Here is a 26,767-nt window from a genome sequence, read left to right on the forward strand (position 1 = left end):
CACATCTGTAAAATTCATGTTCAGGAACTCAGAGAGGCATGGAATAGGGAATTATAATGTGCCACACAGCCTAAACAATGGAAAATTGCTTTGGAATCTCAAGTATTTAAATTGGGTTTGATGCAGCAAAATTTAACATTATGAGTATGTTACTCCAAAATGTTTGTATAAAAAGTATAGAGGTTGTCACTTCTATACTGTCATCTTGGGGAGATGGGCCCTAGGACAGAAAGGAAGGGTAGGGTGTTTCCTTAAAAAACAACAACACACACACCAGTGGATATGGAGCCGTCCGAGTTTGTGTAGGAACCATCTAAATGACTGGTGGTAAGCATCAAACTCAGGGACCAAATGTGGGCCACAAAGACCTCTCTATGTGGCTCTCAGGACTCTTCCCAGGCCACAGCTTTTATTCAGTGTTTTTCCCTGGTTGTGATGTGTCCTTGAACTCTGATCATGCCCTCTTACTTGCCGCAATGGAGGGTAGAGAGGGGCAAGTGGAAGTGTTTCGGTAGAAAGCAGCCAAGAACACAAAGATAAAATTCATATTTCTTCTTCTGTCCACTTTTACCTCTGAGCCTGCTTCCAACTGACAAGTGGCCCCTGAAAGGTTGCCTGGAAAGAACAATGTTCTAAATATCTCATTTGTATATGTATATATCCTTATCTATATCTCTCTAGATATCATCTATATGATTGAGAGTGTTATAAAATCAGCAAAGAGCAATTCACCCAAGCTTGCTGTCTCTCTCTAAGGTAAAGGTAAAAGGTAAAGGACGCCTGGATGTTAAGTCCAGTCAAAGGCGACTATGGGGTTGCGTCTCTCATCTCACTTTTCAGGCTGAGGGAGCCAGAGTTTGTCCACAGAAAGCTTTTCTGGGTCATGTGGCCAGCAGGACTAAACTGCTACTAGCACACAGAGGACCGTGAGAAGTGCCAGAACATGCGGAAATGCCGTTTACTTTCCTGCCACAGCTGTATCTCTTTATATACTTGCACTGGCATGCTTTTGAACTGCTAGATGGGCAGAAGCTGGGACAGAGCAATGGGAGCTCACCCCGTCACATGGATTTGAATGGCCAAACCTCCGATCTATCTCTATCTCTATCTCTAATCTCTATCTCTATCTATCATCTATCTATATCTATCTATCATCTATCTATCTATCTATCATCTATCTATCTATCTATCTATCTATCTATCTATCTATCTATCTATCATCATCATCTATCTATCTATCTATCTATCTATCTATCTATCTATCATCTATCTTCTATCTATTTATCTGTATGTGAAGTTTTAAATTCTTATAGCAAAACGTCTCAGCTTCCACCTTCATCAGTGATTAAGTCATTAATCGTCTTAGTAATTGACTCCATCCTCCAGGAATGATGGCTGTGATTAAGTGATCAGCACTTGCAGCCTGAACTTTGGAAAAAGAGGGAGTGATAAATCTTAAGGCAATCTAGAGCTACATAGAGTAGAGTAGACTTGCCCTGCCACATTTAGGGAAGCCTTTCTGATGGTTTCTCCTTCCCTTGAAATGCCTTGGATCTTTGTTGCTTTTGGTTAAGTTCAGTCTCAATTCTCTTCCCAGGTCTCACCATCAACTTGGCTCATTGCATGGTTTAATGTGTTAAACAACTTCCGTCTCTCAGCAATGTGTCTGGCGAAGGCAACAAGTGGAGGACAACCCACACTGGAACTTGAATTATGACCTACATACGTGCTTTGCCCACACATAAATACAGAGAATGAAGACACAAAACAACAGTGCATGATTTAAATATGGGCCACAAATTCATAAGCCTGATATGCAGCATTCTTGACTAGTTCAAAGCAAAATTCCCAAACTTAAGGCAGGTATGAATGCACCCAAGGAGGAAAAGTCAATCAAAAGAGTCACAGGGGCTGGAAGAACTTTCCTCCAAGGATCAAAGAAAGTTGCTTTACAGAGTCAGATCAATGGTCCATCTAGCTTCAGGTTACAGACGCTTCAGGTTACAGACTCCGCTAACCCAGAAATAGTACCTCGGGTTAAGAACTTTGCTTCAGAAAGTGTGTGGTGGCAGCGTGGAGGCAGTGGGAGGCCCCATTAGCTAAAGTGGTGCTTCAGGTTAAGAACAGACCTCCGGAACGAATTAAGTTCTTTACCCGAGGTACCACTGTATTGTTTACACCACTGCTGGTCAAACTTGGTCTTCCAGCTGTTTTGGGACTACAACTTCCATCATCCCTAACTAACAGAACCAGTGGTCAGGGATGATGGGACTTGTAGTCCCAAAACAGCTGGAGGGCCAAGTTTGGCCATCACTGGTTTGGCCATCACACAGATCAACAACATCTCACAAGGTTTCAGGTATGGGGCATTCCCATACCTCAAGCAGGTATACCATAAAACAGTGGTGGCCAATGTTGTGTCTACCAGATGCCCATGGACTACAACTCCTACCGTCTTGACTGATGACCATCCTGGCTGGGGACGGATGAAGTTTGTAGCCCCTGCCATATGGGGTTGGTTTGCGTACACCATGCTTTTCCACTCTGATGTACTCTGGGGTTGGCCATGGTCTTCCTGGGACTTTCCTTCAATTGACACTAAACCTGCTCAAGCCAGGATGTTGGACTGGGAATTGGGAACTGGGAATCCAGAGTTGTAATCCCCACTCAGCTATGAAGCTCACCGAGTGACCTTGAGCCAGTCATCCTCTTTCATGGCTATTAGCTATGATGGCCAAGGTCCTCTTTCAGGGTTGGAGGCCGTAATACTTCTGAAAACCAGTTGCTGGAAACTGCAGGAGGGGAGACAGCTCTTATGTTCAGGTCCTGATTTGTGAGCTTCCTGATGGTCATCCGGTTGGCCACTGTGTAAATAGGATGCTGGACTAGATGGGCCTCTGGGTTGCTCCCGTAGGCTGTTGTTGCTGCTGCTGCTGCTGTTACAATTTATTACCTGCTGTCAGGGGCTCAGGGACAGAGGCACAGGGGAGAGAGGAGATGGAGAGCGAAGGGGAAGGATCTGAGGGCAGCGTAGGGGAGTATGACAGTGACCCGAGAGATTCCATGAGCTTCTCCAGCGAATCAGAAGATTCCCAGAAGGAGGCACCGATGGTCAGGGCAAGGAGGGTCCCAGGGGGGACACACCAGAAACAGGGGGCCAGCGGGGACTCCCAAAGCAGCAGCTGGAAATCAGGACCAGCTTCCCCACCAGAGCAGAGTGGGGGGGAAGAGTCCCAGGTGTCAGGTGCAGCTAGCCCCCCCGAAGGGGGAAGCAGTGACAGGAGCAGTGAAACGGTCAGGAGGAAGGTTGCCGGCTGGGCGCGCGCGCCAAGTTCAAATGTACAGGTGCGCGGGACAGCAGAAAGCCCGGATCGGGAACCAGGTCCTAAAGCCCGCCGGAGGCAGGGAGAGGAATCAGGAGACTCAGCATCAGAAGAGTCTAGGAAGGGCGAGAACCCAGCTGGCAGGCGGAGCCAGAGGAGGAAAGAGCAGAGGAAGAGGTGGAGCAAGGCTAGAGTCTTAAACTGGTGCCTGGGGGGAGGAGACTCAGACGGAGCTTCGGCGGTCTAGAGTTTCAGACGTAGAGCTGCACGCTGCCGATGTGAAAGACAAACTGAACTTCAATAAAGACTTTTGTATATAACAACGAAGTGGCGTTGGTCCTTTGTGAGCTGGGACCTCAGGCAGCTCTGACACCTGCCCTTTACTGTAAGGTCCCAAGGCAAGTTACAACAATTAAAATACCACATTAATACTAATATATAATATCACAAAATATTAAAACCTCTGAAAAATGGCAAAAGTAAGTTGGGTCTTGAAAATATACATTTTCAAGCATAATCCTACAACACAATATTGTTGAATGAAGGCAGCAAAAGGGTTGAGAGAACTGATTCGGGGGATGTGGGATTATGATAGAGGCAACAGAGCAGGCACCAAATCACATATCAACCAGGTCTTTTAAAAATACAGTGGTACCTTGGATTAAGAACTTAATTCGTTCTGGAGGTCCGTTCTTAACCTGAAACTGTTCTTAACCTGAGGTTCCACTTTAGCTAATGGGGCCTCCCGCTGCCACCACACAATTTTTGTTCTCATCCTGAAGCAACGTTCTTAACCCGAGGTACTATTTCTGGGTTAGCGGAGTCTGTAACCTGAAGCGTCTGTAACCCGAGGTACCACTGTAGTGATGGACAAAAAATTATATTTGAAAGGCAAAGTCAAATGCATGAATGGAAAGCTGAGCAACAGCCAATTACAAGTCCCCAGCTGTTTAGAGATAAGCATCTTCTCTCTGTATTCTTAACTATCAGGAAGAACTTCCTCAACCACATTAAAAAAAAACAAAAACACTTCTTGTATCTCGGACAGTTGCACCACTTGAAATCTCAGTGTAAGCTTCTGAGAACAGGGAGCTGCCTTATTTATTTGTTATCGTGTTTATTTCAACTCCTCCACCGCCTCTTCCACTGGATTCCTTACCACTCCTTACCATGGTGGATTGCAAGATTTGAAAAACACAGGATTAGAATCAGTTAAAGGAATATACAATCAGAAGGATGGAGTGGGTCACATATCTAATTTGGATGGCTTTTGAAAAGGATCCAGAAAATCTGTGGTATGTAAAGCTATCAATGAAGACTGCCAACATAGCATGTGTTTACAGACTGAGAGATGTCACATGATTCATGAGTAAGGAATCCCCAAAATGTCTTCTCCATCAGCAGCTGGTGTTATGGTGTGGTCTAAGAGGCCAGAGTAAATATAGTCTCCCTCTTGACCCTTCTCACTTCTGGAAACAATAAGGCCCTCTCGCTCCTGGTTCTATTCCCCTCCCTTTCCTTGCCATGCGATGCCTTGCCTGTACTCCCCATGACAATGACCTTGGACTGTATTGCATCTCAAACTCTGCCTTCCTTGGCAAGCTTTTTGCTAAGAGGTTTATACTTCCACTTAGGTTGGGAGACTAGCCCCTATGTTGCTCCATGGGCATGTGGCGTTCTCCCCACTCTGGATGGTTCTATTAGGCAGCACAGCACTCTTCCACTCAGAACTGGTTGGTGGCCCTTATGACCGGTGCCAAACAGCGTCCACTTCAAATTCCAAGAGAGCCTGAGCTTTGTAGGAAATATAAAGCGGTGGCCTATTGCTGGGGCTTCACAGAGTCCTCACCATCAGTGGGCCCTAGCAGGTACCTGAGAATGCTGGGTAGTGACAGTTCTAACCCTGTAGCTCACTATGTGAGTCCTTCAGAATGTGCCATGACTTGTATAGGCTTGGCCTAACTGCTGTGTAAATCACAATAGAACCCTTTTGTTAGGAGGCAGCATGACAGCAACAATGCACTGGCCACCATGTCACTCTGTACTTTGTCACACTTTGACTTGTCACTTGTTTTAATGTAGCATGAGGCTTGGTCAGGTTCCTGATGATCATCAGATGATGATCTGTGCTCCGGATGATGATCATCTATGCTATGCACCTGTACAAGCAGGTTGAGGCCAAGTGACAATGGGCAGACATGGTTCAATCCCTGAGAACCTCCAGTTTAAAAGGACACAGAGAAAAAGAGCAACGAAAGAGCTCTCTCTGCTCTGGGTCTTGGTGATAGACCATAGCTTAGTAATAAAGCATCTACTTTGCTTGAAGGAGATTCCAAGTTCCATCCCTGGTGTGTTCAGGTGTGTTCAGGTAGGTCTTCAAGAGTTACTGCCAGCCAGCAAAGAAAGTAACAAGTAGATTAACCAATTGTCTGGTCCAGTGAAAGGCAGATTCCTGTGTGGCCTAGTAGCCAACTGGGACTTAAGGGCATTGGAACTCCAGTTGGATTCTGGTTGGTCAGGAGAGCAACCTGTGGCTAGCCAGATGTTACCCCTAATTCTCATCATCCCTGACCATTGACTGTGTTGTCTTGGGGTGATGGGAGTTGGAATTCAAAAGCTTCTGCATGGCACCCCATTAGCCACCACTGTTCTAATCACTAAACCAATCTCTAAGTGTTTTATGTGCTGCTCTGCTGAAGGAATAAGGTGCCTTGATTTTTTTTTTTTAAAAAAGAAAATAAACTGGGTGTAGGTCTACCCATGCATTTCTTTCTACTGACTCATTTTCAACAGTGAAAATGCTTTTAATTCAGGCAAGATCTCATTTCTTCCTTTATAACTTTCATCTTTGTTATGTAGGGCAAGGGCAGGATTGCTTAACTCCCACTTGAAGGGCCTGATCCACCATGCTTGCTGGGGCTGATGGGAGTTACAATCCAGTAACATCTAGAGGAACAAGAAGTTCTCCACACCTGACCTACATCGAACTCCTACAATTTTTCACACAGATTATCAGATTGGCTACTTTGAGTGCCCAATCAGAAAGCTTGGGCATATCTACGTGTAATAAATGAATTGACGTTTGTTTGTTTGCTTGTTTGTATGTCATGGATCCTAAGTCATTTTTGTGTGATATGTTACTTTACCGTAAACAGCACTGTGGACCTTTATGAAATCTTTAAACCACCCTTCATCAAACAAACAAACAAACAAACAAACAAACAAACAAACACTTCTCCCTGTCTGGAATAACTTATTGAAGCAACAGTTCTTCATTGCCATCGCCATCTGCAGTTCTGTGTTTTCCCACAATGGGGCAGTCACACACACACACAAACAGAGACACAAACATGCACTTGAATGCTTCTCTTTATGTATCTGAAACCACACTACCCAATCCCAGTGCCTCCCCCCCAGAGGGTGCTACCACCAGAGGCATACCTAGGCTCCCTTGCAACCTCTACAAGGAGGTGTGTTGGTACCCTCCATTCCCCACTGGTCCCTTGCACCCTTGGCAAGGCTTTCTCCATCTTCCTTAATGATTTTTGCACCCCCTGGACCTGTGATCTTGGTGGCGGCCAACTTGGCCAATCCCTCAGTATGCCCCCAGCTACCAGCTACTTTGGGAACCACCAGTTGGTGAAGAGTTAGACGAGGGTCAGAACTTTCTTCGTTAAGAAGGCTGCCTTCTGCAGTTCTTTGGTTTGCCACATGAGGCAGCGACACACAGAGTTGGGTGGAGTGGGGGAGATTAATGCCTCTCTTTATGTATCTGAAACAACACTGCCCAAGCATCTTCATTGTTAGGGGAACCCAAAGGTCTGGAGAAGTGCCCAAGGAACTTCAGAATAAAAAGGGGGGACCCAAAGAAAACCCCCAGAAAAAATACATTTAAAAATGCAGTGAGGATTGAGAATGCTCTGCAGGTGTGAATACTATCAGTTGAAGTGTGAGAGAGTGTGGAAGTTTGTTGGGTCGTATAGCAAATGACCCACTGAGTCCACTGCAGCAGCACCGACAAGCTTCAAGTGGCGCCCACACACTTCCACTGCGCACGCTGCCACTCTCCCCAGTTGCTGGGTAATAGCAGAGTTCACACGCAGCAGCAGATGGCTTGTCTGTGTCAACATGGTGTCCTTAATAATGCAGCTCGACACCGGTTCTTTTCATCCAAAAATACTTTATTTAGTAAAGCTCAAAACAGAAAAGAAAACCTGCAGAGTCTAGCTGCATGTTCCCAGCTCTCTCCAGCTTAACAGAAACGACATGACCTTGCCAGCGTTCGCAGATGAAAACCACACTCTCCCAAGAGAGCTCAGCCCCCATAAAATCAAAGATCGAAGCAAGAATCATGTGGGCAGTGCACCCAGGCGATAAGAATGCTCCTGGAGTGTTTAACTCCTGACAGTCCAGAACCATAACAGAGAGAAAAGAAATAATGGATAGATGGAAGAAGAAAATGGAATTCCCTGCATGAGATCATGGCTGGCAGGCATCCTGAACAGGAATGATCCACAGAGCAAGTTTTTGTTGCTGTTCCTACCAGGGATGGAGGACATTTTTTGAAGCAACCAGATCAAGTCTGTCAGTCCTACGTTTATACATGGATCAGAAGCTTCATGTTAACTGGGTTCAACACTTTTCTGAGGCCCCATCCTGAGAGCAGTAGCATGTTCAGAGTGATGAAAGTTATTAGGAGGCCCCTGTTTGCCTCATGTAACTATCATTCCCAAAGCTCCTGAGAAGATGGATTGATAGTTAAACCATTCTGCCAATGCTAGTCCTATGAGGGGGAGCTGTGATTTCCCAATGGCAAACTGCGGCTTCCAAGATTCTTTGGTGGAAGGCATGACTGTTTAAAGTAGTATGATACAGTGCAGATGGGCACCTGAATTTTAGGAATGGGGATTCATTTCAAACTACTGCCTGCGGAAATGCATGTTTTACACAGAAATTGTGGCAAAAATGCTTATTATGGACACAGGGAACCTGTACAAAAGCATACAAAAATGAGTATTTAGGGTAAGGTGCATACAACTGAAATGAATGTTTATATATACCGAAAGTGGGATTGATTGATTGATTGATTGATTGATTGATTGAGTGATTGGATGGAATGGCTTATGAGTGAACATATCTGAAATTAACATTTCCTGTTATTTTGCTCCTTGTACAGAGATTTGCATAAAGAGTTAATCTTCCCACTGTAATGATTTCATCTGGAGCATACATCTATGGAAAGCTGTCTGGTTTTCATAAACTCGAATCGGATAATTAATTTATTTCGACAGCAGTCTGTCACAGTAACTTCAGTGTCCTGGATTCCTAAAGAGGATTGCTAGCAGCAGGTTTTACGTAATTTAAATACTATTACTGTGTGAAATGTTGCCTCCTTGGCCACACCCATCTAATAGCATGATTACTTAGATCAGGAGTGAGGAATTGGATCCATCCTTCAGACCGGAGCCTTAATCCCCCTGTCCACGCAGGCCGACTTTAGCAAGTGGGTATGGCTGCTCCCATGAAGCTACAGGGGCTATCACTCAAGGTTAGATCATTTGCTTTCAATGCAGAACATCCTGGGTTCAGTTCTGGGGAAACAGTTCTGCCTGCAAACCTGGAAAACTAGACCATGAGGACAATACTGAGCTAGATGCACCAAGGGCATGACTCAGTATAACACAGCTTCTTTTGTTCAAAAAGCCTTGCTGTTGGTGCCAATCAACCGATCAGCAGTTACAGAGTAAGGTAAAGGTAAAGGGACCCCTGACCATTAGGTCCAGTCATGGCCGACTCTGGGGTTGCGGTGCTCATCTCGCTTTACTGGCTGAGGGAGCTGGTGTTTGTCCGCAAACAGCTTCTGGGTTGTGGCCGGCATGACTAAGCCACTTCTGGAGAAACCAGAGCAGCGCACGGAAACGCCGTTTACCTTCCCACCGGAGCGGTACCTATTTATCTACTTGCACTTTGACGTGCTTTCGAAATGCTAGGTTGGCAGGAAGTTACAGAGTAGGGCTGCCATATTCTGAAGAGCAAAAAAGAGGACACATCTGCCAACTTCTGTTTTGAACTACGGATCACTGTGACGGCTTTCATTTTAAATACCCCTACTGTCAGGGAATGGACTGAAGAGGGGGGCTGGGAATTGCCCCCTCCATCCCCTCAGAATCTTTCAGAAGAGGAGAGGGAGTGGGAAGATTCACACACACCCTTTTCTCCAGCAGTTTCAAGAGGAGAAGGAGACAGGGTTGGTTTACAGCTACGTGAAGAAGTGCCAAGCAGGGCTGTCTTAAGCATATGCAGCGCTGGGGTGCAAAGATCCTCCCCCCATGCCGGTGCCCCACGTTGTCCAGTCCCAGGTGCTCAGGAGGGCGGAGCCGGTCAGCCTCTTCAGCGTCTTACCGGCTTCGTAACCCCAAACTTGCAACACAGAGATGCCCGCAGCAGAAGAGCCCATCTTGGCATTCCAACCAATGGGTGGGCTCTTCCCTGGACTCAACTCTTGGGCCCTGGACTCTCAGCCTGGTTCCCTTGAGAGCCCAGCGCCCAGGTGCCCCTCACCCCTAGCACCTATGGGTAAGACGGCCCTGTTGCCAAGCTACGAGATAGTGGGGGGGGGGGGAGTTGGAGAGCAACCAGCAGACACATCCTTAGAGAGTTTGGGAACTCCTCCTTCTCCAAGGACTCACAGATCACTCAGAATTCAAGGACAAAGGGCGCTGCAGAGTTTGCATCCTGTGGCATCCCATAGAACCACAGACTGCTGTTGGAGAAGGAAAGGGAGGGGCTCAGAGTGAGCAATGTCCTAATGGCGTTCAAGACTAGATTCTTTTTCTGATCCACAGTTACTGAATGGAACCATAAATACGAACTTCCTTGTTCCTTCTTTGATACTGGAGGCTCCTGGGAGGAAGAGAGAATCCCTCAAGCCTGACACCAGTATATCTAGGCTATAGAAGCTGTGATATATTGGAAGTAGCAATGTTATTAACTTCAAAGAGCCTGCCAGAGCAGAGTCGCAGGTGCCACAACTACAAATGTTCATGTGACCACGACACTGGCCTACAGCCACTGCTCTCATTGGCCCTGTTCCATTCATGAAAAATGGTCAGGGTGGGAACACGGCACGTGAGGCTTTTACAATTGTTTTCATTTAAAAAAATCTTGGGTTACTGTAAACAAAGCAAACGAACCAGAAACCCCGGACATTTTCCCAAATTTTAAAAACCTGCCTGGACAGAAATTTTAATCCTGAAATAGAGGCTGTGTCTGGGGGAAACAGGACACGTGGCAACTCTTTGAAATCCATTTGCAGAAATCATAGAATCATAGAGTTGGAATAGACCACAAGGGCCATCGAGTCCAACCCCCTGCCAAGCAGGAAACACCATCAGAGCACTCCTGACATATGGTTGTCAAGCCTCTGCTTAAAGACCTCCAAAGAAGGAGACTCCACCACACGCCTTGGCAGCAAATTCCACTGTCGAACAGCTCTTACTGTCAGGAAGTTCTTCCTAATGTTTAGGTGGAATCTTCTTTCTTGTAGTTTGGCTCCATTGCTCCGTGTCCGCTTCTCTGGAGCAGCAGCAAACAACCTTTCTCCCTCCTCTATGTGACATCCTTTTATATATTTGAACATGGCTACCATATCACCCCTTAACCTCCTTTTCTCCAGGCTAAACATGCCCAGCTCCCTTAGCCGTTCCTCATAAGGCATCGTTTCCAGGCCTTTGACCATTTTGGTTGCCCTCCTCTGGATAGCACCTGCAAATGGACATTTCCCCCCTCTGCAGAGAGTGCGTGGAGAAGGCTAAATTTTCAGACTTGACTTGAATCTATACTGTGGATGCAACTGGACTGTGCTGATCAGCTGATCAGCATTGGCCACAAACTCCACTTGGCTGCAGTAGTAAGTGCCCAGGAGCTTGCTGTTGACACCGGTCATCTGGTTGGTGCTGTCAAAGAGCCCTGCTTTTGAAGCAAGCTCAGGGAGCTCATGTGAAGACTCCTGATTATTCCTAGGCAACCGTGTCTTTGCCTGTGCCACCTCTGATATCACATATGAAGGCAGGTGTGGCTTAGAGATAGTAATAATAGTAATAATAATAGTAATAATAATAGTAATAATAATAGTAATAATAGTAATAATAGTAATAATAGTAATAATAGTAATAATAGTAATAATAGTAATAATAGTAATAATAGTAATAATAGTAATAATAGTAATAGGGGACGCAGGTGGCGCTGTGGGTAAAAGCCTCAGCGCCTAGGGCTTGCCGATCGAAAGGTCGGCGGTTCGAATCCCTGCGGCGGGGTGCGCTCCCGTCGTTCGGTCCCAGCGCCTGCCAACCTAGCAGTTCGAAAGCACCCCCGGGTGCAAGTAGATAAATAGGGACCGCTTACAAGCGGGAAGGTAAACGGCGTTTCCGTGTGCTGCGCTGGCTCACCAGATGCAGCTTGTCACGCTGGCCACGTGACCCGGAAGTGTCTGCGGACAGCGCTGGCTCCCGGCCTCTTGAGTGAGATGGGCGCACAAACCCCGGAGTCTGTCAAGACTGGCCCGTTCGGGCAGGGGTACCTTTACCTTTAATAATAATAGTAATAATAATAGTAATAATAGTAATAATAGTAATAATAGTAATAATAGTAATAATACCCCGGCCATCTGGCTGGGTTTCCCAGCCACTCTGGGCGGCTTCCAGCAGAACATTAAAATACAATGATTCATCAAATATTAAAAGCTTTCTTAAAGAGGGCTGCCTTCAGATGTCTTCTAAAAGTCAGATAGTTGTTTATTTATTTGACATCTGATGAGAGGGCATTCCACAGGGTAGGCTCCACTTCCGAGAAGGCCCTCTGCCTGGTTCCCTGTAAGTTCACTTCTCACAGGGAGGGAACCACCAGAAGGCCCTTGGAGCTGGACCTCGGTGTCTGGGCAGAACGATGGGGGTGGAGACACTCCTTCAGGTATACTGGGCTGAGGCTATTTAGGGCTTTAAAGGTCAGCACCAACACTTTGAATTGTGCCCAGAAATGTACTTGGTGCCAATGTAGGTCTTTCAAAACCGGTGTTATATGGTCTGGGTGGCCACTCCCAGTCACCATTCTAGCTGCCATATTCTGGATTAATTGTAGTTTCCAGGTCACCTTCAGGTAGCCCCATTTAGAGCACATTGCTTTAGTCCAAGCAGGAGATAACCAGAGCATGCACCACCCTGGCAAGACAGTCCATGGGCAGGTAGGGTCTCAGCCTGCGTACCAGATGGAGTTGGTAGACAGCTGCCCTGCCCCACAGGCCAAACGGGGAACTATACCACATCCAACCAATAAATCCGGGGGGCATTTCCCAAAGGCGGTGCTTTGTCCTGGATGTTAGGCAAGTCAATCAAAAAATCACAGGTTTGTGGTGTCCTTGCTTTTACTTTTTCAAATATGGCAACACTAATATAATGTTAGGTGGCTGACTGTGGCTAGGGCAATATCTGAAGAGCCCTTTCTGTTGTAGGCAGTTGTGCTGACACAGGAAACATGCGCTACAGTCTCAGGAATCAACCGTCTCCATTTGCTGAATGTGCCGGATAGGTGAAAGGCTCATAGTCATAATTAACCAACTAAAGCTCTATTGCCATATGGTGAGAACCAGAGAGGGCATCAACTAAATAATGTGTTCATTGAGAAATTGAGTCTTTTTGTGACATCCTGGAGTAATAAGATACAGGATAATGTAAGCCCATTTGTGTCTGTTAGAACATTGTGACAGTAATCTTTAGGACTGATTCTGCTTTGGAAATGTGTTTGTCTAAATATGTTCCTATAAATGTTGTTCTAGATAATCCCTTCTACTTTTATTTTATTTTATTTTGCATCTGTTATTATTCAGTCCGTTAGGTTTTATTATGAATAAATATATGAAATGAAATAAATTTTCCTGTCACAATGGATATATGTGACTTCCTGGTTCAGAGGTGGGTTCAACAAATGTCAAGAAACAAGAACAGAGGACAGCTGGTCTCTGTGTGCCTTCCCTATGGGCTTCCCAGAGGTATCTGATTGGCCACTGAAGGGAACAGGTTGTCCGGACAGTTGGGCCTTTGGTCTGATCTAGCAGGGCTCTTCTTACACAGAAAGAAGGAAAAACTCAATAGTGGTTATTTTAGTTCTCAAGAAAGCTTTATTATCTCCCATGCAGTAGTGGAGACTGAAACAGGAAACTGTAAGGGCATACTGTCAATACCGCTTCAGCATAAATAAACATTTCTTTCTTTCTTGGACAATAAAACATTGAACATGCAATAACAAACCAACAAAATGAAATGCAGAAGATGCAAGCAAGGGATTGTGACTGAGACTGAGAAGAAGGCATGCAACGTGCAAAGCTGTTCCACATTAAGGTGGGATTTCACATCAAGGAGAAATAAACTGGCACTTCAGTCTCATATTCCATCCGGAAGAACACATTGTTGTAGAATGAAGCAAAGGACGTGGAAGCCTTTTACTTGTGGCTGGGTGGCCATTGGGAAGATTGCTTGGTCTGGGATAGGCCAGGTGGGAGGCAAACAGCTTGCTTTGTCTGCATGGAGCCCCCACTGGAACCTCCTCCAATGCAGCAGCCAGAACCTTGGCCACCTCCTCCACTACTGCCTCCTGATACAATAATGGTCTGGCCACCTGAACCACCACCACCACCACCAGAGCCTCCTCCAATGCAGCCGCCAGAGCTCTGGCCACCGCCACCACCGCCACTACTTCCACCACATGGGACTACGATGGTCTGGCCACCTGAGCCACCACCACCACCAGAGCCTCCTCCAATGCAGCCACCAGAGCTTTGGCCACCTGAGCCACCACCTCCTCCAATGTAGCCGCCAGAGCTCTGGCCACCTGAGCCACCACCTCCTCCAATGCAGCCACCAGAGCTCTGGCCACCAGAACCTCCTCCAATGTAGCCGCCAGAGCTCTGGCCACCACCACCGCCACTACTTCCACCACATGGGACTATGATGGTCTGGCCACCTGAGCCACCACCACCACCAGAGCCTCCTCCAATGCAGCCACCAGAGCTTTGGCCACCTGAGCCACCACCTCCTCCAATGTAGCCGCCAGAGCTCTGGCCACCTGAGCCACCACCTCCTCCAATGCAGCCACCAGAGCTCTGGCCACCTGAGCCACCACCTCCTCCAATGTAGCCGCCAGAGCTTTGGCCGCCGCCGCCGCCACTACTTCCACCACATGGGACTATGATGGTCTGGCCACCTGAGCCACCACCACCACCAGAGCCTCCTCCAATGCAGCCACCAGAGCTTTGGCCACCTGAGCCACCACCTCCTCCAATGTAGCCGCCAGAGCTCTGGCCACCTGAGCCGCCACCTCCTCCAATGCAGCCACCAGAGCTCTGGCCACCTGAGCCACCACCTCCTCCAATGCTGCTGCCAGAGCTCTGGCCACCACAACCAATAGATTGACCACCCATTCCACCACCACCACCAGACCCTCCTCCCATGCTCTGGCCACCACTGCCCTGGCCACCACTGCTCTGGCCACCACCCCCTGATCCTATAATCTTAACTCCACCAGAGCTTCCACCTCCTCCTCCTCCCCCTCCTCCTCCACCACCAGATCCCCCACCTATAACCTTAATTCCACCGGAGCTTCCACCTCCTCCTCCCCCTCCACCACCAGATCCCCCACCGCTAATCTTAATTCCCCCAGAACTTCCTCCTCCTCCTCCTCCTCCCCCTCCACCACCAGATCCCCCACCTATAATCTTAACTCCACCAGAGCTTCCACCTCCTCCTCCCCCTCCACCACCAGATCCCCCACCAATAATCTTAACTCCACCAGAACTTCCACCTCCTCCACCACCACCAGATCCCCCACCGATAATCTTAACTCCACCAGAGCTTCCACCTCCTCCTCCACCACCACCACCAGATCCCCCACCGATAATCTTAACTCCACCAGAGCTTCCACCTCCTCCTCCTCCACCACCACCAGATCCCCCACCTATAACCTTAATTCCACCGGAGCTTCCCCCTCCCCCTCCCCCTCCCCCTCCACCGCCAGATCCCCCACCAATAATTTTAACACCTCCTGATCCTCCTCCACCCCCACTGCTACCCCCTCCACAGCATATCCCTCCTCCACCACCAGATCCGCCGCTCATGTATGGGATCTTCTGCTGGCTCATTCCACCCCCCTGTCCCCCACCAGATCCTCCTCCGACGCAGCATCCTGAGGACTGTCCACCAATGCTGCCTCCTCCACCACCACTTGATCCTCCTCCACAGCAGCCTTGTCCACCTCCGCCTCCGCCACCTGAGACAATGATGATCTTCTGGCCGCCTCCACCACCGCTGCCTCCTCCACCACTGCCTCCGCCACAACAGCAACAGCAGCCTGATGACCCTCCTTGGCCTTGATAGCTGATGGAACCTCCTCCACTACCTCCACAGCATGAGCCTCCACCGCCGCCACCACCTCCTCCACCTCCTCCACCTCCTCCTCCAGAGCAGGAGCCACCACCCTGCTTCTGCTGCATAGAACTCATCTTCCTGTGTTGGTGTGGAGCGTGTTCTTTCTCCTGTTTTGTTTCCCTTCTGGTGGTTTAGCTCTGGAAGATAAGTAAGACAAAATCACCCTTTCATGCATCAACAACCTTCCAAGGGTTCACATGGCAATGGGAAGAAGCAGTGACGTAGCGTGGGGGGTGCAGGGGGGGGCCCGGCTGCACCAGGCGCAACATCTGGGGTTTAGGGCTAGGGGGTGCAAATCCATGGGTTAGGGGGCGCAAATTACTTGCCTTGCCCCGGGTGCTGACAACCCACGCTACGCCACTGGGAAGAAGAGTCAGGAGCAAAAGTGGGAGGGGCAGCAAAGGCAAATTTCACCTTTGTGCAGTTGGCTGGTTTCTGCACACACTCCCAAACCACTCCCTGTTCTCCATTCAGGCACACAAGAAGCATCCCCAGAGCTCAAGCAGACTTTTCATCCAGACACCAACAGGGAGCATATGATGGAGGTAATGGCATTGTAATATGGCAAAGCCAATTGTCTCCGAGATTTTGTACCGAAATCTCAAAGGGGCATGCAAATCCAAACAAAAAGGAATCAATGTAAGAAATGCAATATGAATTCCAGTGTCAAAACCAAACTGCTTCTGTGAATTGATTACTGATTCACTCATTGAAAAATGAAATGTCTAGACAGTGGTACTTCTGGTTAAGAACTAGTTCCGGAGGTCCGTTCCTAACCAAAACTGTTCTTAACCTGAGGTACCACTTTAGCTAATGGGGCCTCCCACTGCCACCGTGCCACCAGAGCATGATTTCTGTTCTCTTCCTGAAGCAAAGTTCTTAACCTGAGGTACTATTTCAGGGTTAGCAGAGTCTGTAACCTGAAGTACCTGTAACCTGAGGGACCATTGTACAGAGTTATGGCGGCAACCTGTAAATGGAGCATTGAATTTGGTTTCAAAATCAAATCTGCGGTGCATCTGTGTCTATTTGCTAACCCTATCCATAACTGCTTCTTTACTTTGCACTAGAAATATATTATCATATATAAATTTCTCTTAAGCAGTCATTGATTGCATCAAAACCCATCTCTAAAACATCCTCTTGCACAACAGAAGCTATCGTTTTATAATTAGTTCATCTTCCATATTCAACTCCAGCTGAATGACTTAGTTCTGTTATCGGTCAAATGCATGCAAGCATACGGACTTGACTTACCCTCTCCAGCAACAGGAACCAGCCGAGAAGTTGAAAGTGAGTGAATGAAGACATCATTGGGTCCAGATAACTTTTTATACCATCTCAAGGCCTCTCCTACGGGATATGATACACCCCTGGGCATGATGACTTGCATATTTACTCCCTGCCTAATGACTGGACTTTCTAGTCTTAGATGCATAACAAAGGCAAGAGATTGACGTCTGTCATTGCTATAATTGTTGATAAATAAACATGATTAATTAATCATGAGCTCCACCTAATTCCTTGGCTAAATGCAGCCTGTTTGAGGCAGTGAAAGAGTCCTTGCAGGTGTGCCAGAAATGTGTAAACCCAGTCTCCTTATTTCCATAATTACAACAACAATAATTTTATTACTTAAATGCCACCCATGTGACTAGGTTACCCCAGTCACTTTGGGCGTCTCCCAACAGAATATTGCTACTAGAATTGAGCAAAATATGGTTTCTCTTTCTCTTTCTCTTTATTTATTTGCCAAAAGATATACAAAAGTTTATCTCCAATACACCAGAATAAATGAAATAATATTAAAATCTAAAATGGAACAGGAGCAAAGAAAAGGGAGAGGGGAAGAGGAGGGGGAAGAAAGAAAAATGAAAAAAGAGAGAAAAGAAATAGAAAAAAGATTTTAAAAGTCGGCTAAATTTAATATTCACTCATTGACACCCAACTGTTCTATTTTCTATAAGCCAATATTTTTTTAATCTTCAAATCCAAATATTACAAGTTCATTTTCTCTTTCATGCATAAAGTCCATAAGAAATTTCCAATTCTTAAACATAAAGGGACCCCTGACCATTAGGTCCAGGGGTTGTGGTGCTCATCTCGCTTTATTGGCTGGCCACATGCGGGTCATGTGGCCAGCATGACTAAGGCACTTCTGGCGAATCAGAGCAGTGCACGGAAACACCATTTACCTTCCCACCTGAGTGGTATCTATTTATCTACTTGCACTTTGACATGCTTTTGAAATGCTAGGTTGGCAGGAGCTGGGACCAAACAATGGGAGCTCACCTTGTTGCGGGGATTTGGACCACTGACCTTCTGATCGGCAAGTCCTAGCCTCAGTGGTTTAACCCACAGCACCACCCGCGTCCCTCCTTCCAATTCTTAATAAAGGTCAATAATGATTTTTCTCAAATTACGCATTAACTTTGCCATCTCACCTAAGTCCAATAATTTCATTAGTCATTCCTCCGTAATAGGAAGAGCTGTATCTTTCCATCTTTGTGAGTACAACAATGTTGCTGATATAATCATATATTGGAATAATCTTCTATAAACCTGTCGTTCTATAAACCTGTATGGTAAATGTATCCATTAACCGTAAAAGAAAATAGTTCTGGCTTCAGTTGGAGATTAACCTTTAAAATCTTCTGTTTCAATGTATGTATTTATATTTTTATCCTTTTCACATGTCCACCAAACATGATCAAATGTCTCCCCATGTTCTTGGCATTTCCAGAAAATACCTGAAACACTTTTGTGTATTCTAAACAATTTCACAGGAGTTAAATACAAATGATGCATCATTTTATAAAAGTTCTCTTTAAGATTATAACACAATGTAAATTTTAACCCTTTAGTCCGCATATACTCCGCCTGTTCCATCTGTATATTATAACAAAAATATTTTGCCCAATTAATAATACGTTCTTTAACTTGTTCTTCTTCGGCTTTGAATTTCAACAAAATTTTATACATCTTTGCAGCAAGATGTTCATCTTCTGCTCTCAGTTAAGTTTCAAAGCCTGTCTTTCCTTGTTCTATATCTATACCAAATGTGTTTTAATCCAATTTAAACCTCTGTGCTAATGGCATATAAGAAAATCACCGAAAATGATAACCTTCCTCTATTAGCTGTTGTCTTCTTTTAATTTTATAATCTCCTTGATGCAATTTTAAAAATTATTGGCACGTTGTACATTTCTCTTTGCGTTTTATCTCTTTTCTGTAGGAAGCTTCTTGTGATAAGATCCATAACGGTGTCTTTGGGCACAAACCAGGTTTGTATTCATTCCAAATTATTAATATGGCACATATAGTAAAGTGATTTTTAAAGTCCACTTTAACTTTGTGGTGCCACAAATATCCACGCCATCCAAACTTTAGGTCATGTCCCTACGTTTCCAGGAGTCTCTTATTTCTCAATCTCATCCAGTCCTACATCCACACTAAAAACAGGCTGCAAAATACAGTTTAAGGTTTGGTACACCAATCCTCCCTTTTCCTTTGCATCTTGTAATATTTTAAAACATGGTGTCGTTTCTCCCCCCCCCCCAAACCTTGATAAGTATTTTTGTCATTGTTTGAATGGTACTGTAAGTCATTAGCTGTAATGGAACAAAAACATCATTCTGTGCAATATATTCATCTTTATCACAAAAATTCTACCCACCAAGGACAATATTAATTTTTCCCAACTTAACATATCTTTTTAATTTTCATCCATGTCTTAACATACTTATTTTGAAACCACATACAATTTGTATTTGTCATGGTAATACCCAAATACTTTACTTTGTTCCAATTTGAAATTCACTTTTCTCAATTAAAGTCTTTTGATCTTCTGTTGTCATATGTTGTATTCTTGGGTTTTTTGATGATTAACCTTAAAACCTGCTAGCATGCCAAATTCATTTAAATTAGCAGAGTACAATTATTCCCACTTTTTTCTTTCTTTCATGAACAGGACTTTGTTACTTAACTGATTTGTATCTATATTTGTTATTTAGCTCATTTGTATCTCTATTCATTTTAAATTCCTTTTCACCTGTTCTTATAATTGTTTATATACAGTCGTACCTTGGAAGTTGAACGGAATCCATTCTGGAAGTCCGTTTGACTTTCAAAACGTTTGAAAACCAAAGTGCGGCTTCTGATTGCTGCAGGTAGCTCCTGCAGCCAATCTGAAGCCACGGAAGCCCCGTCGGATGTTCGGCTTCCAAAAATAGTTCACAAACCAGAACAGTCACTTCCAGGTTTGTGACGTTTAGGAGCCAAAACGTTCGAGAACTAAGCTGTTCAGAAACTAAGGTAAACGACTGTATATTATAAAATAGAACATATTTTTAAAATAAGTTGTCTGACTTTAAGGGATTTTCCCCTTCCAACCACCACTACCTTCAACTGATAACCAACATGGTTGAACACTTGGATCGTACACTGTACCTGATGTACACTTTCCGGTAAGAAAATGGCTGCAGATATGATCATGAATTTATATTGTGCCATCTATGCACATCAAACCTTAACTTCCGGAAGCACAGTGGAATATAGCATATGTTTAGTGCTCATTTCCAGTGTCCGGGGGGGGGGGGATCTGTTTGCAAATATGGAAATGAGCCCTAAGCTGTGGATCACGAGACTGAGATCAAACCAAGAACCCCTTGCCGTTTCGTAGCTATATCTGTATATTACTTGACCAAAGGCCAGCCAAGTGCGTAGCGGAACCTTTGGAGATGATGGCTGGTATTTCCTTATAACTGCTATTAACGGAAAGGACCTGACCAATCTGTTCTAATTCCTTCCAGGCGATATAATTGACTAATAAGAACCAACTAAGAATTCATTTCCACAAATTAAAGGAAGACAGTTCAATTATCATCCCCGTCAGTGTTTGTAAAGTACAGTTTGGGACAGAGAGAGAAAGAGGTTGATAAAGGTCAGGACATTAATTAGCCTTATTTTGCCTTTGCTGCATGCTAGTATTTGTTTGTGGATTAGGAAATATAGACCAAGGCATTCTTAGTCAAGCTCACAAGTAGGTGGCTGGGATGGATGGAAGATTGAGGAGAAGATTCCTTTGCAGCTGTTGGGTGTGTGGCCACAGATCAGCACCTAGAATGAGTCATAGAATGAGGGTCATCTAATCCAACCCCTTGCAATGTAGGAATCTCAACTAAAGCATCCATGCCAGATGGCTATCCAATCTCTGCCTAAAAACCACCAGTGAAGAACAGGCCACCACCTTCCGATGGAGTCTGTTCCACTGTCCAAGAGCTCTTACCACCCAAAAGTTATTCCTGATGTTTAGTCAGAATCGCCTTTCTTGTAACTTGAATGCATTGATCTGAGTCCTACCCTCCACAGTAGGAGAAAGCAAGCTTATTCCATCTTCCATGTGCCAGCCCTTGAGATATTTGAAGATGGCTATCAAATCTCCTCTCAGACTCTTTTCCAAGCTAAACATAACCAATTCCTTCAATTGGTCCTCATAATGATTGGTTTCCAGAACGTTTATCATCTTGGTTGCCCTCCCATGTACACAGTCCAGCTTCTCAATATCCTTCTTAAATTGCGGTGCCAAGAACTGAACACAGTACTCCAGGTGTGGTCTAAACAAGGCAGAATTGAGTGGGAAGATGACTTCACTTGATCTGGACACTATATTTTTGTTAATGCAGCCTAGAATAGCATTAGGGTTTTTTTGTTTGGGTTTTTTTTTTTTTTTTTTTTTTTGCTTCTACCACACACTCTTGACTCCCCTGAAGCTTTTGGATTACTAAGATCCCTTAGCACTATAGTTGTCCCCCATTTTATATTTGTGCAGCTGGTTCTTCCTGCCTAGGTGAAGAACCTGACATTTGCCCCTATTGAAATTCATTTTTGTTAGTTTGGGCCCAGTTCTCCAATCTGTTAGGTAAGGGTAAAGAGTAAACCCCTGACCATTAGGCCCAGTCACGGATGACTTTGGGGTTGTGGTGCTCATCTCGCTTTATTGGCTGAGGGAGCCGGCGTACAGCTTCTGGGTCACGTGGCCAGCAAGACTAAGCCGCTTCTGGCAAACCAGAGCAGCGCATGGAAACACCGTTTACCTTTCCACCAGAGTGGTACCTATTTATCTACTTGCACTTTGATGTGCTTTCAAACTGCTAGGTTGGCAGGAGCTGGGATCGAGCAATGGGAGCTCACCCCGTTGCAGGGATACGAACCGCCAACCTTCCGATCGGCAAGTCCTAGGCTCTGTGGTTTAACCCACAGCACCACCCGCGTCCCTATTGAAATTCATTTTTGTTAGTTTGGGCCCAGTTCTCCAATCTGTTAAGGTCAACTTAAATTCTGATTCTGTCTTTTCAGGCAAATGATGTCATTTGCAAATTTGATGAGTATCCCCTCAGTTCCTTCATCTGAGTTATTTATAAAGATACTGAACAACTATGGGCCCAGGACAGAACCCTGTGGCACCCCACTTGTCACTTTTTTCCAGGATGGAGAGGAACCATTAGAGAACACTATTTCGGTTTGGTCAATTAATAGGTGGAAATCTACCTAACAGTAACTTTGTCCAGCCCACATTTTAATGACTTCTCAGCAAGAATATAATGGGGCACTTTGTCAAAAGCCTTACAGTGGTACCTCGGGGTTAAGAACTTAATTCGTTCTGGAGGTCCGTTCTTAACCTGAAACTGTTCTTAACCTGAGGTACCACTTTAGCTAATGGTGCGTTCCGCTGCCGCCGCACGATTTCTGTTCTCATCCTGAAGCAAAGTTCTTAACCCGAGGTACTATTTCTTGGTTAGTGGAGTCTGTAACCTGAAGCATCTGTAACCTGAGGTACCACTGTACTGAAATGAAGATAAACTATGTCAACAGCCACTATGTCAGGTATCTGAAAAAGTGTACCTGCACACAAAAGCTTATACCCAGAACAAACTTAGTTGGTCTCTAAGGTGCTACTGGACTAATTTGTTTTTAAAAAACCCCAACATTTATTTATTTATTTATTTATTTATTTATTTATTTATTATTTTGACTGCATCAGACCAACACGGCTACCTACCTGAATCTATGTCAACAGCATTAGTGATCCACTAAGTTTTTAACTCTATCCAAAAAGTAAATAAGTTTCGTCTGGCATTAACTGTTTTTGAGAAATGTATGTTGGGTCTTAGCAATCACAACATCCTTTTCTGAGTGCTAACAGACCAACCATTTAATTATACGTTCTATGTCAGGGACGTGGCTGAATCGAATGCCTGGGAAGAGTCCTACACTGGAGATGAAGGATTGCTAGTACAAAGAGCATCAGAGTCTGACCCTGGAGACGAAAGAATGCAGACAGAGCAGGTGTGGGTGAACTTCACCAAGAGTTCCCTGACTCAGCTCGAGCAGCAGACTTGGACAGCTCACAAGAAGTGGGGGAGAGTTAGATGGCGGTGAGGGGGTTGCTATGCAACCAGCAGAGAAACAGCGTGCAGAGGGTTCTTCTTTTGAAAGCAGGGAGGGGGAGGGAATTCCAATCTCCTTCTCCCCGTACCGGAAGAGCTGAAAGGGTTAAAATTCAATGAAAGAGGAAGGTCTGGACTTTGGCACCCTTTTTGCTGTGACGGGGCGGAGACTCAGAGTGACCAACTCGTATCAAAGTGTGGCAGGTTGGGAGCCACGCTTTGGATGGAATTTATAAATAAACTTGCTATAAAACTGCCAGAGAGTCGTTAATTCTTATCGGGGCTTGCTTGCCTGCCTGAGATCATTACATTCAAGGACCTTTCCTGATATCAACGTCAACATGTTACCTAGGTCTTCTCCCTCCCCTCTCAGATTTTAGTTTACAGAAGTCCTGATCAAATTGCTAGAGCATATAGATAAAAGCCATATATCAGTAACTTTCTCAGCACCTTTGGGGGAAAAGACACTCATCTCCATAAAACAGGGGGAAGTGTGTGAGCATGCAAAAGGCAAACTCTCTGTACCATTAAAAAAAATTCATTTTGCATTTATATCCCACCTTTCTCTCCAAGGACACACACATGGTTTGGGGGCTGCATCTGGGGCCTCAAACATTTCCCCCCTGTTTTATTTCCCCCTGAGAACTTGCTGTGTTTTTGTGGTGGCACTGAGGGATATATATACAGTGGGGAACTTTTTGTTCTCCAGATGCTGTTAGACTACAAATCCCATCGCTCATAGCCATTGGCCATGCTGACGGAAACTGATGGGAGCTGGAATCCATCTATACCTGAAGGTCTATAGCAGCAGTTCTCAACCTGTGGCTCCCCAGATGTTGTTGGACTACAACTCCCATCATCCCTGAGCTCTGGCCTTGCTAGCTAGGAGTGATGGGAGTCGTAGTTCAACGACATCTGGGGACCCACAGCTTGAGAAAGGCTGGTCTATAGGCTTAAGATGGCGAACTTATGGCTCTCTAGTTATTTATTGGACTCCAGTTCCCATCAGTCCCATTCCAGCATGGCCAACGGTCAAGGGTGATGGGAGTTGGAGACTGAGAACAGCTGGAGAGCCTAATGTAGAGGAATGTGAATGAATATTAAGATGACACAAAGCGGCTCCATGCAAACTGCCCATAGTTACACAACCTGCAGCAGCTGCTGTTTATTTTGAAATGCCCATTACCTGTTATAGGGCAGTGATGTAACAAGGTTCATTTCAGGCAAGCAGGCGAGACAGGAAACTGTCTGACTCATACAGTTGGTTGCAGACGCCTTTGTCAGTTTTCTTTAGATGAAGCAGGAGAACGGTTTCAGTTACGGAGCATAACGTAAGAACACTGGAAGAGACCAGCTAAATTAGCAGGAATGGTCCATGTCTCTCATCATCCAGGTTCTCACAGTGGCCAATCAGATTCCTCTAGGGAGGCGCCCTCCTTTCTATCCCCCCCCCCAATTAGCACTGAAAAGTGAACAGTCACTGAAAGTTCCAATTACTTACCATGGTCAATAGCTATTGAAAAACCATGAATTAGTCTAATCCCATTTTAAAGCCATTTAAGGTTGGTCTATGGGGGTCATGAAGAGTCAGACACAACTAAACGACTAAACGACAACAACAAGGTGAATTCATTAGCATGCCTTGGCCCAGCAGATTTCATAAGTGAAGGTTGGTGCTTATGGTGATATTGATCATTAATTACCCGCCTTTCAAACCAAGGTCACATGGCAGGTTACAACAATTAAAGCGCAATGTTAAGAATACTTAAAAACAACTTAGAATCATCTAAATAAGGTGGATCCTAAAAAATATGCATATTTCATGTCAAGAAGGCCCTTTGCCTTGCTATCTGTAACTTCTTGCAGTGAGGGAGCCACTAGGAGGTCCTCAGATCTAGATCTCAGTGTCTAGGCTATCAGTGGCGTAGCGTGGGGGGTGCAGGGGGGAGCGGCCACACCGGGCGCAACATCTGGGGGTTAGGGTTAGGGGGCGCAAATCCACGGGTTAGGGGGCGCAAATCCATGGGTTAGGGGGCGCAAATTACTTGCCTTGCCCCGGGTGCTGACAACCCACGCTACGCCACTGTAGGCTATGGTTTTTCTTATACCCCATTCATTCGCCTAATTGTTTAGCTAAAAGGATTCAATTTCCTTGGATTTGTGATGCCAGCCCCCTAGTGCACAACAGGTGTGTTATTTACTGTATTTTCGCTCTATAAGACGCACCAGACCACAAGACGCACCTAGTTTTTGGAGGAGGAAAACAAGAAAAAAATATTCTGAATCCCAGAAGCCAGAATAGCAAGAGAGATTGCTGCTTTCACTGCGCAGCAATCCCTCTTGCTGTTCTGGCTTCTGGGATAGCTGCGCAGCCTGCATTCGCTCCATAAGACGCACACACATTTCTCCTTACTTTTTAGGAGGGAAAAAGTGAGTCTTATAGAGCAAAAAATACGGTAATTGCCCAAGCATTTTATGGAGGCACAGGGAGAGTTCTCATCCAGAGCAGTTAGGAAAGAACACTACATATAAGCATACAGTTAAATGAGTCCTGTGGCAGATCCTTTAGTCTAACCAGTATGGCCATTTATGCATCTCAGTATTTTGCATGTCATCCAAGATTTATGTGTGAGCTGAATTGGAGGCAACTGCTAGCAGAGTCAGCAAGGTTTGTGAATGTGGTGCAAGGAAGCAGACCATTTAATGGAATGGAATGTGTATCAAGATTCTGCATTTAATGTGTACAGGCACATAAAGCATATTCATTTTAATAATCAAGGAAAATAATTCCACTAGCAACAGAATGGTTTCTCTCTCCTTCCACATAGCTACTCCACCAAGAGCCAGTGTGGTCTAGCAGTTAGCATGCCAGACCTGAGAGACCAGGGTTCAAATCCTGCTGTCAGGAGCCAGAGTCAAGCACAGGTCAGCCAAAGAGCCAACACGGTGTCAGTGAAGTTAACTTTTTATTCAAGAAACCAAAACAGCACAGGCCTAGTGATTCCAACAATTCCAGTAGATCTTGCCCCAAAGTGGCAGTTGTGAGGGTCCCTGCGTTCCCACCACTCTCAAGGCTTGCGTACAACTAAACTCTGCCCTTTTCATTTATTTGCATGTTTTACTGGACTGGGGGGGGGGCAGAGAGCTGATTGCAGCAGGAAGGGGAGACTCCCTGGATTTTTCAGCAGCCTGTCTCATCAATGCCTCTTGCCCCCTTTCCTTCCTAGTCACCTTTTCTGACTCTGAGCCTAGACTGCTCTCTGCCCCAGCCTCCTCCTGCTCACTAAACCCTGTTGCCCCTTTAGCTTCCAACCCCTCCTCTTCCCAGGCTTTTCCCTCTTCTCCCTCTGACCACTCATGTTCATCCCACCACCAGTCCCCTGGCTCTGAGCTTTCATACCTTGGGGGTTCCCCGGCTCATACCGTTCACCTTTCCTCTTCATCAAGCCAGTCCATGACACACAGTCATGATGCTCACTGAGTGTGACCTTAGACCAGTGTTTCCCAACCGGTGTTCCGCGGC

General features: G+C 45.6%; 1 protein-coding gene and 4 long non-coding RNA genes across 6 annotated transcripts in view; 3 read left to right on the plus strand and 2 right to left on the minus strand.

Moving 5' to 3' along the window:
• LOC309520779 overlaps window positions 1-1,974 on the plus strand; it is a 25,974-nt gene extending 24,000 nt beyond the window's left edge. For both annotated transcript variants that reach the window (XR_014214405.1, XR_014214406.1), the window contains exon 3: window positions 1,598-1,974. This is a non-coding gene — a long non-coding RNA (uncharacterized lncRNA). The remainder of the gene's footprint in view (window positions 1-1,597) is intronic.
• Window positions 1,975-2,122: 148 nt separating this feature from the next.
• LOC309520778 lies at window positions 2,123-3,798 on the minus strand. Its single transcript, XR_014214404.1, has 3 exons — window positions 3,697-3,798; window positions 2,770-2,953; window positions 2,123-2,707 (listed from the first exon to the last, which is right to left on the minus strand). It is a non-coding gene; the product is annotated as an uncharacterized lncRNA (long non-coding RNA).
• A 1,796-nt stretch (window positions 3,799-5,594) lies between these two features.
• Window positions 5,595-6,421, plus strand: LOC309520782. Its single transcript, XR_014214415.1, has 2 exons — window positions 5,595-5,681; window positions 6,189-6,421. It is a non-coding gene; the product is annotated as an uncharacterized lncRNA (long non-coding RNA).
• Window positions 6,422-13,471: 7,050 nt separating this feature from the next.
• LOC309520555 (uncharacterized protein) lies at window positions 13,472-14,899 on the minus strand. Its single transcript, XM_082202493.1, has 2 exons — window positions 14,724-14,899; window positions 13,472-14,690 (listed from the first exon to the last, which is right to left on the minus strand). Exons 1-2 carry the CDS (start codon window positions 14,821-14,823, stop codon window positions 13,816-13,818), a joined length of 975 nt encoding a protein of 324 aa, XP_082058619.1. The 5' UTR covers window positions 14,824-14,899; the 3' UTR covers window positions 13,472-13,815.
• A 5,106-nt stretch (window positions 14,900-20,005) lies between these two features.
• LOC309520790 lies at window positions 20,006-23,571 on the plus strand. Its single transcript, XR_014214423.1, has 3 exons — window positions 20,006-20,110; window positions 20,608-20,738; window positions 23,032-23,571. It is a non-coding gene; the product is annotated as an uncharacterized lncRNA (long non-coding RNA).
• Window positions 23,572-26,767: the final 3,196 nt, after the last annotated feature.

This window comes from Podarcis vaucheri, assembly GCF_965113315.1.
Source record: "Podarcis vaucheri genome assembly, chromosome: 16".
NCBI classification, from domain to species: Eukaryota; Metazoa; Chordata; class Lepidosauria; order Squamata; family Lacertidae; genus Podarcis; species Podarcis vaucheri.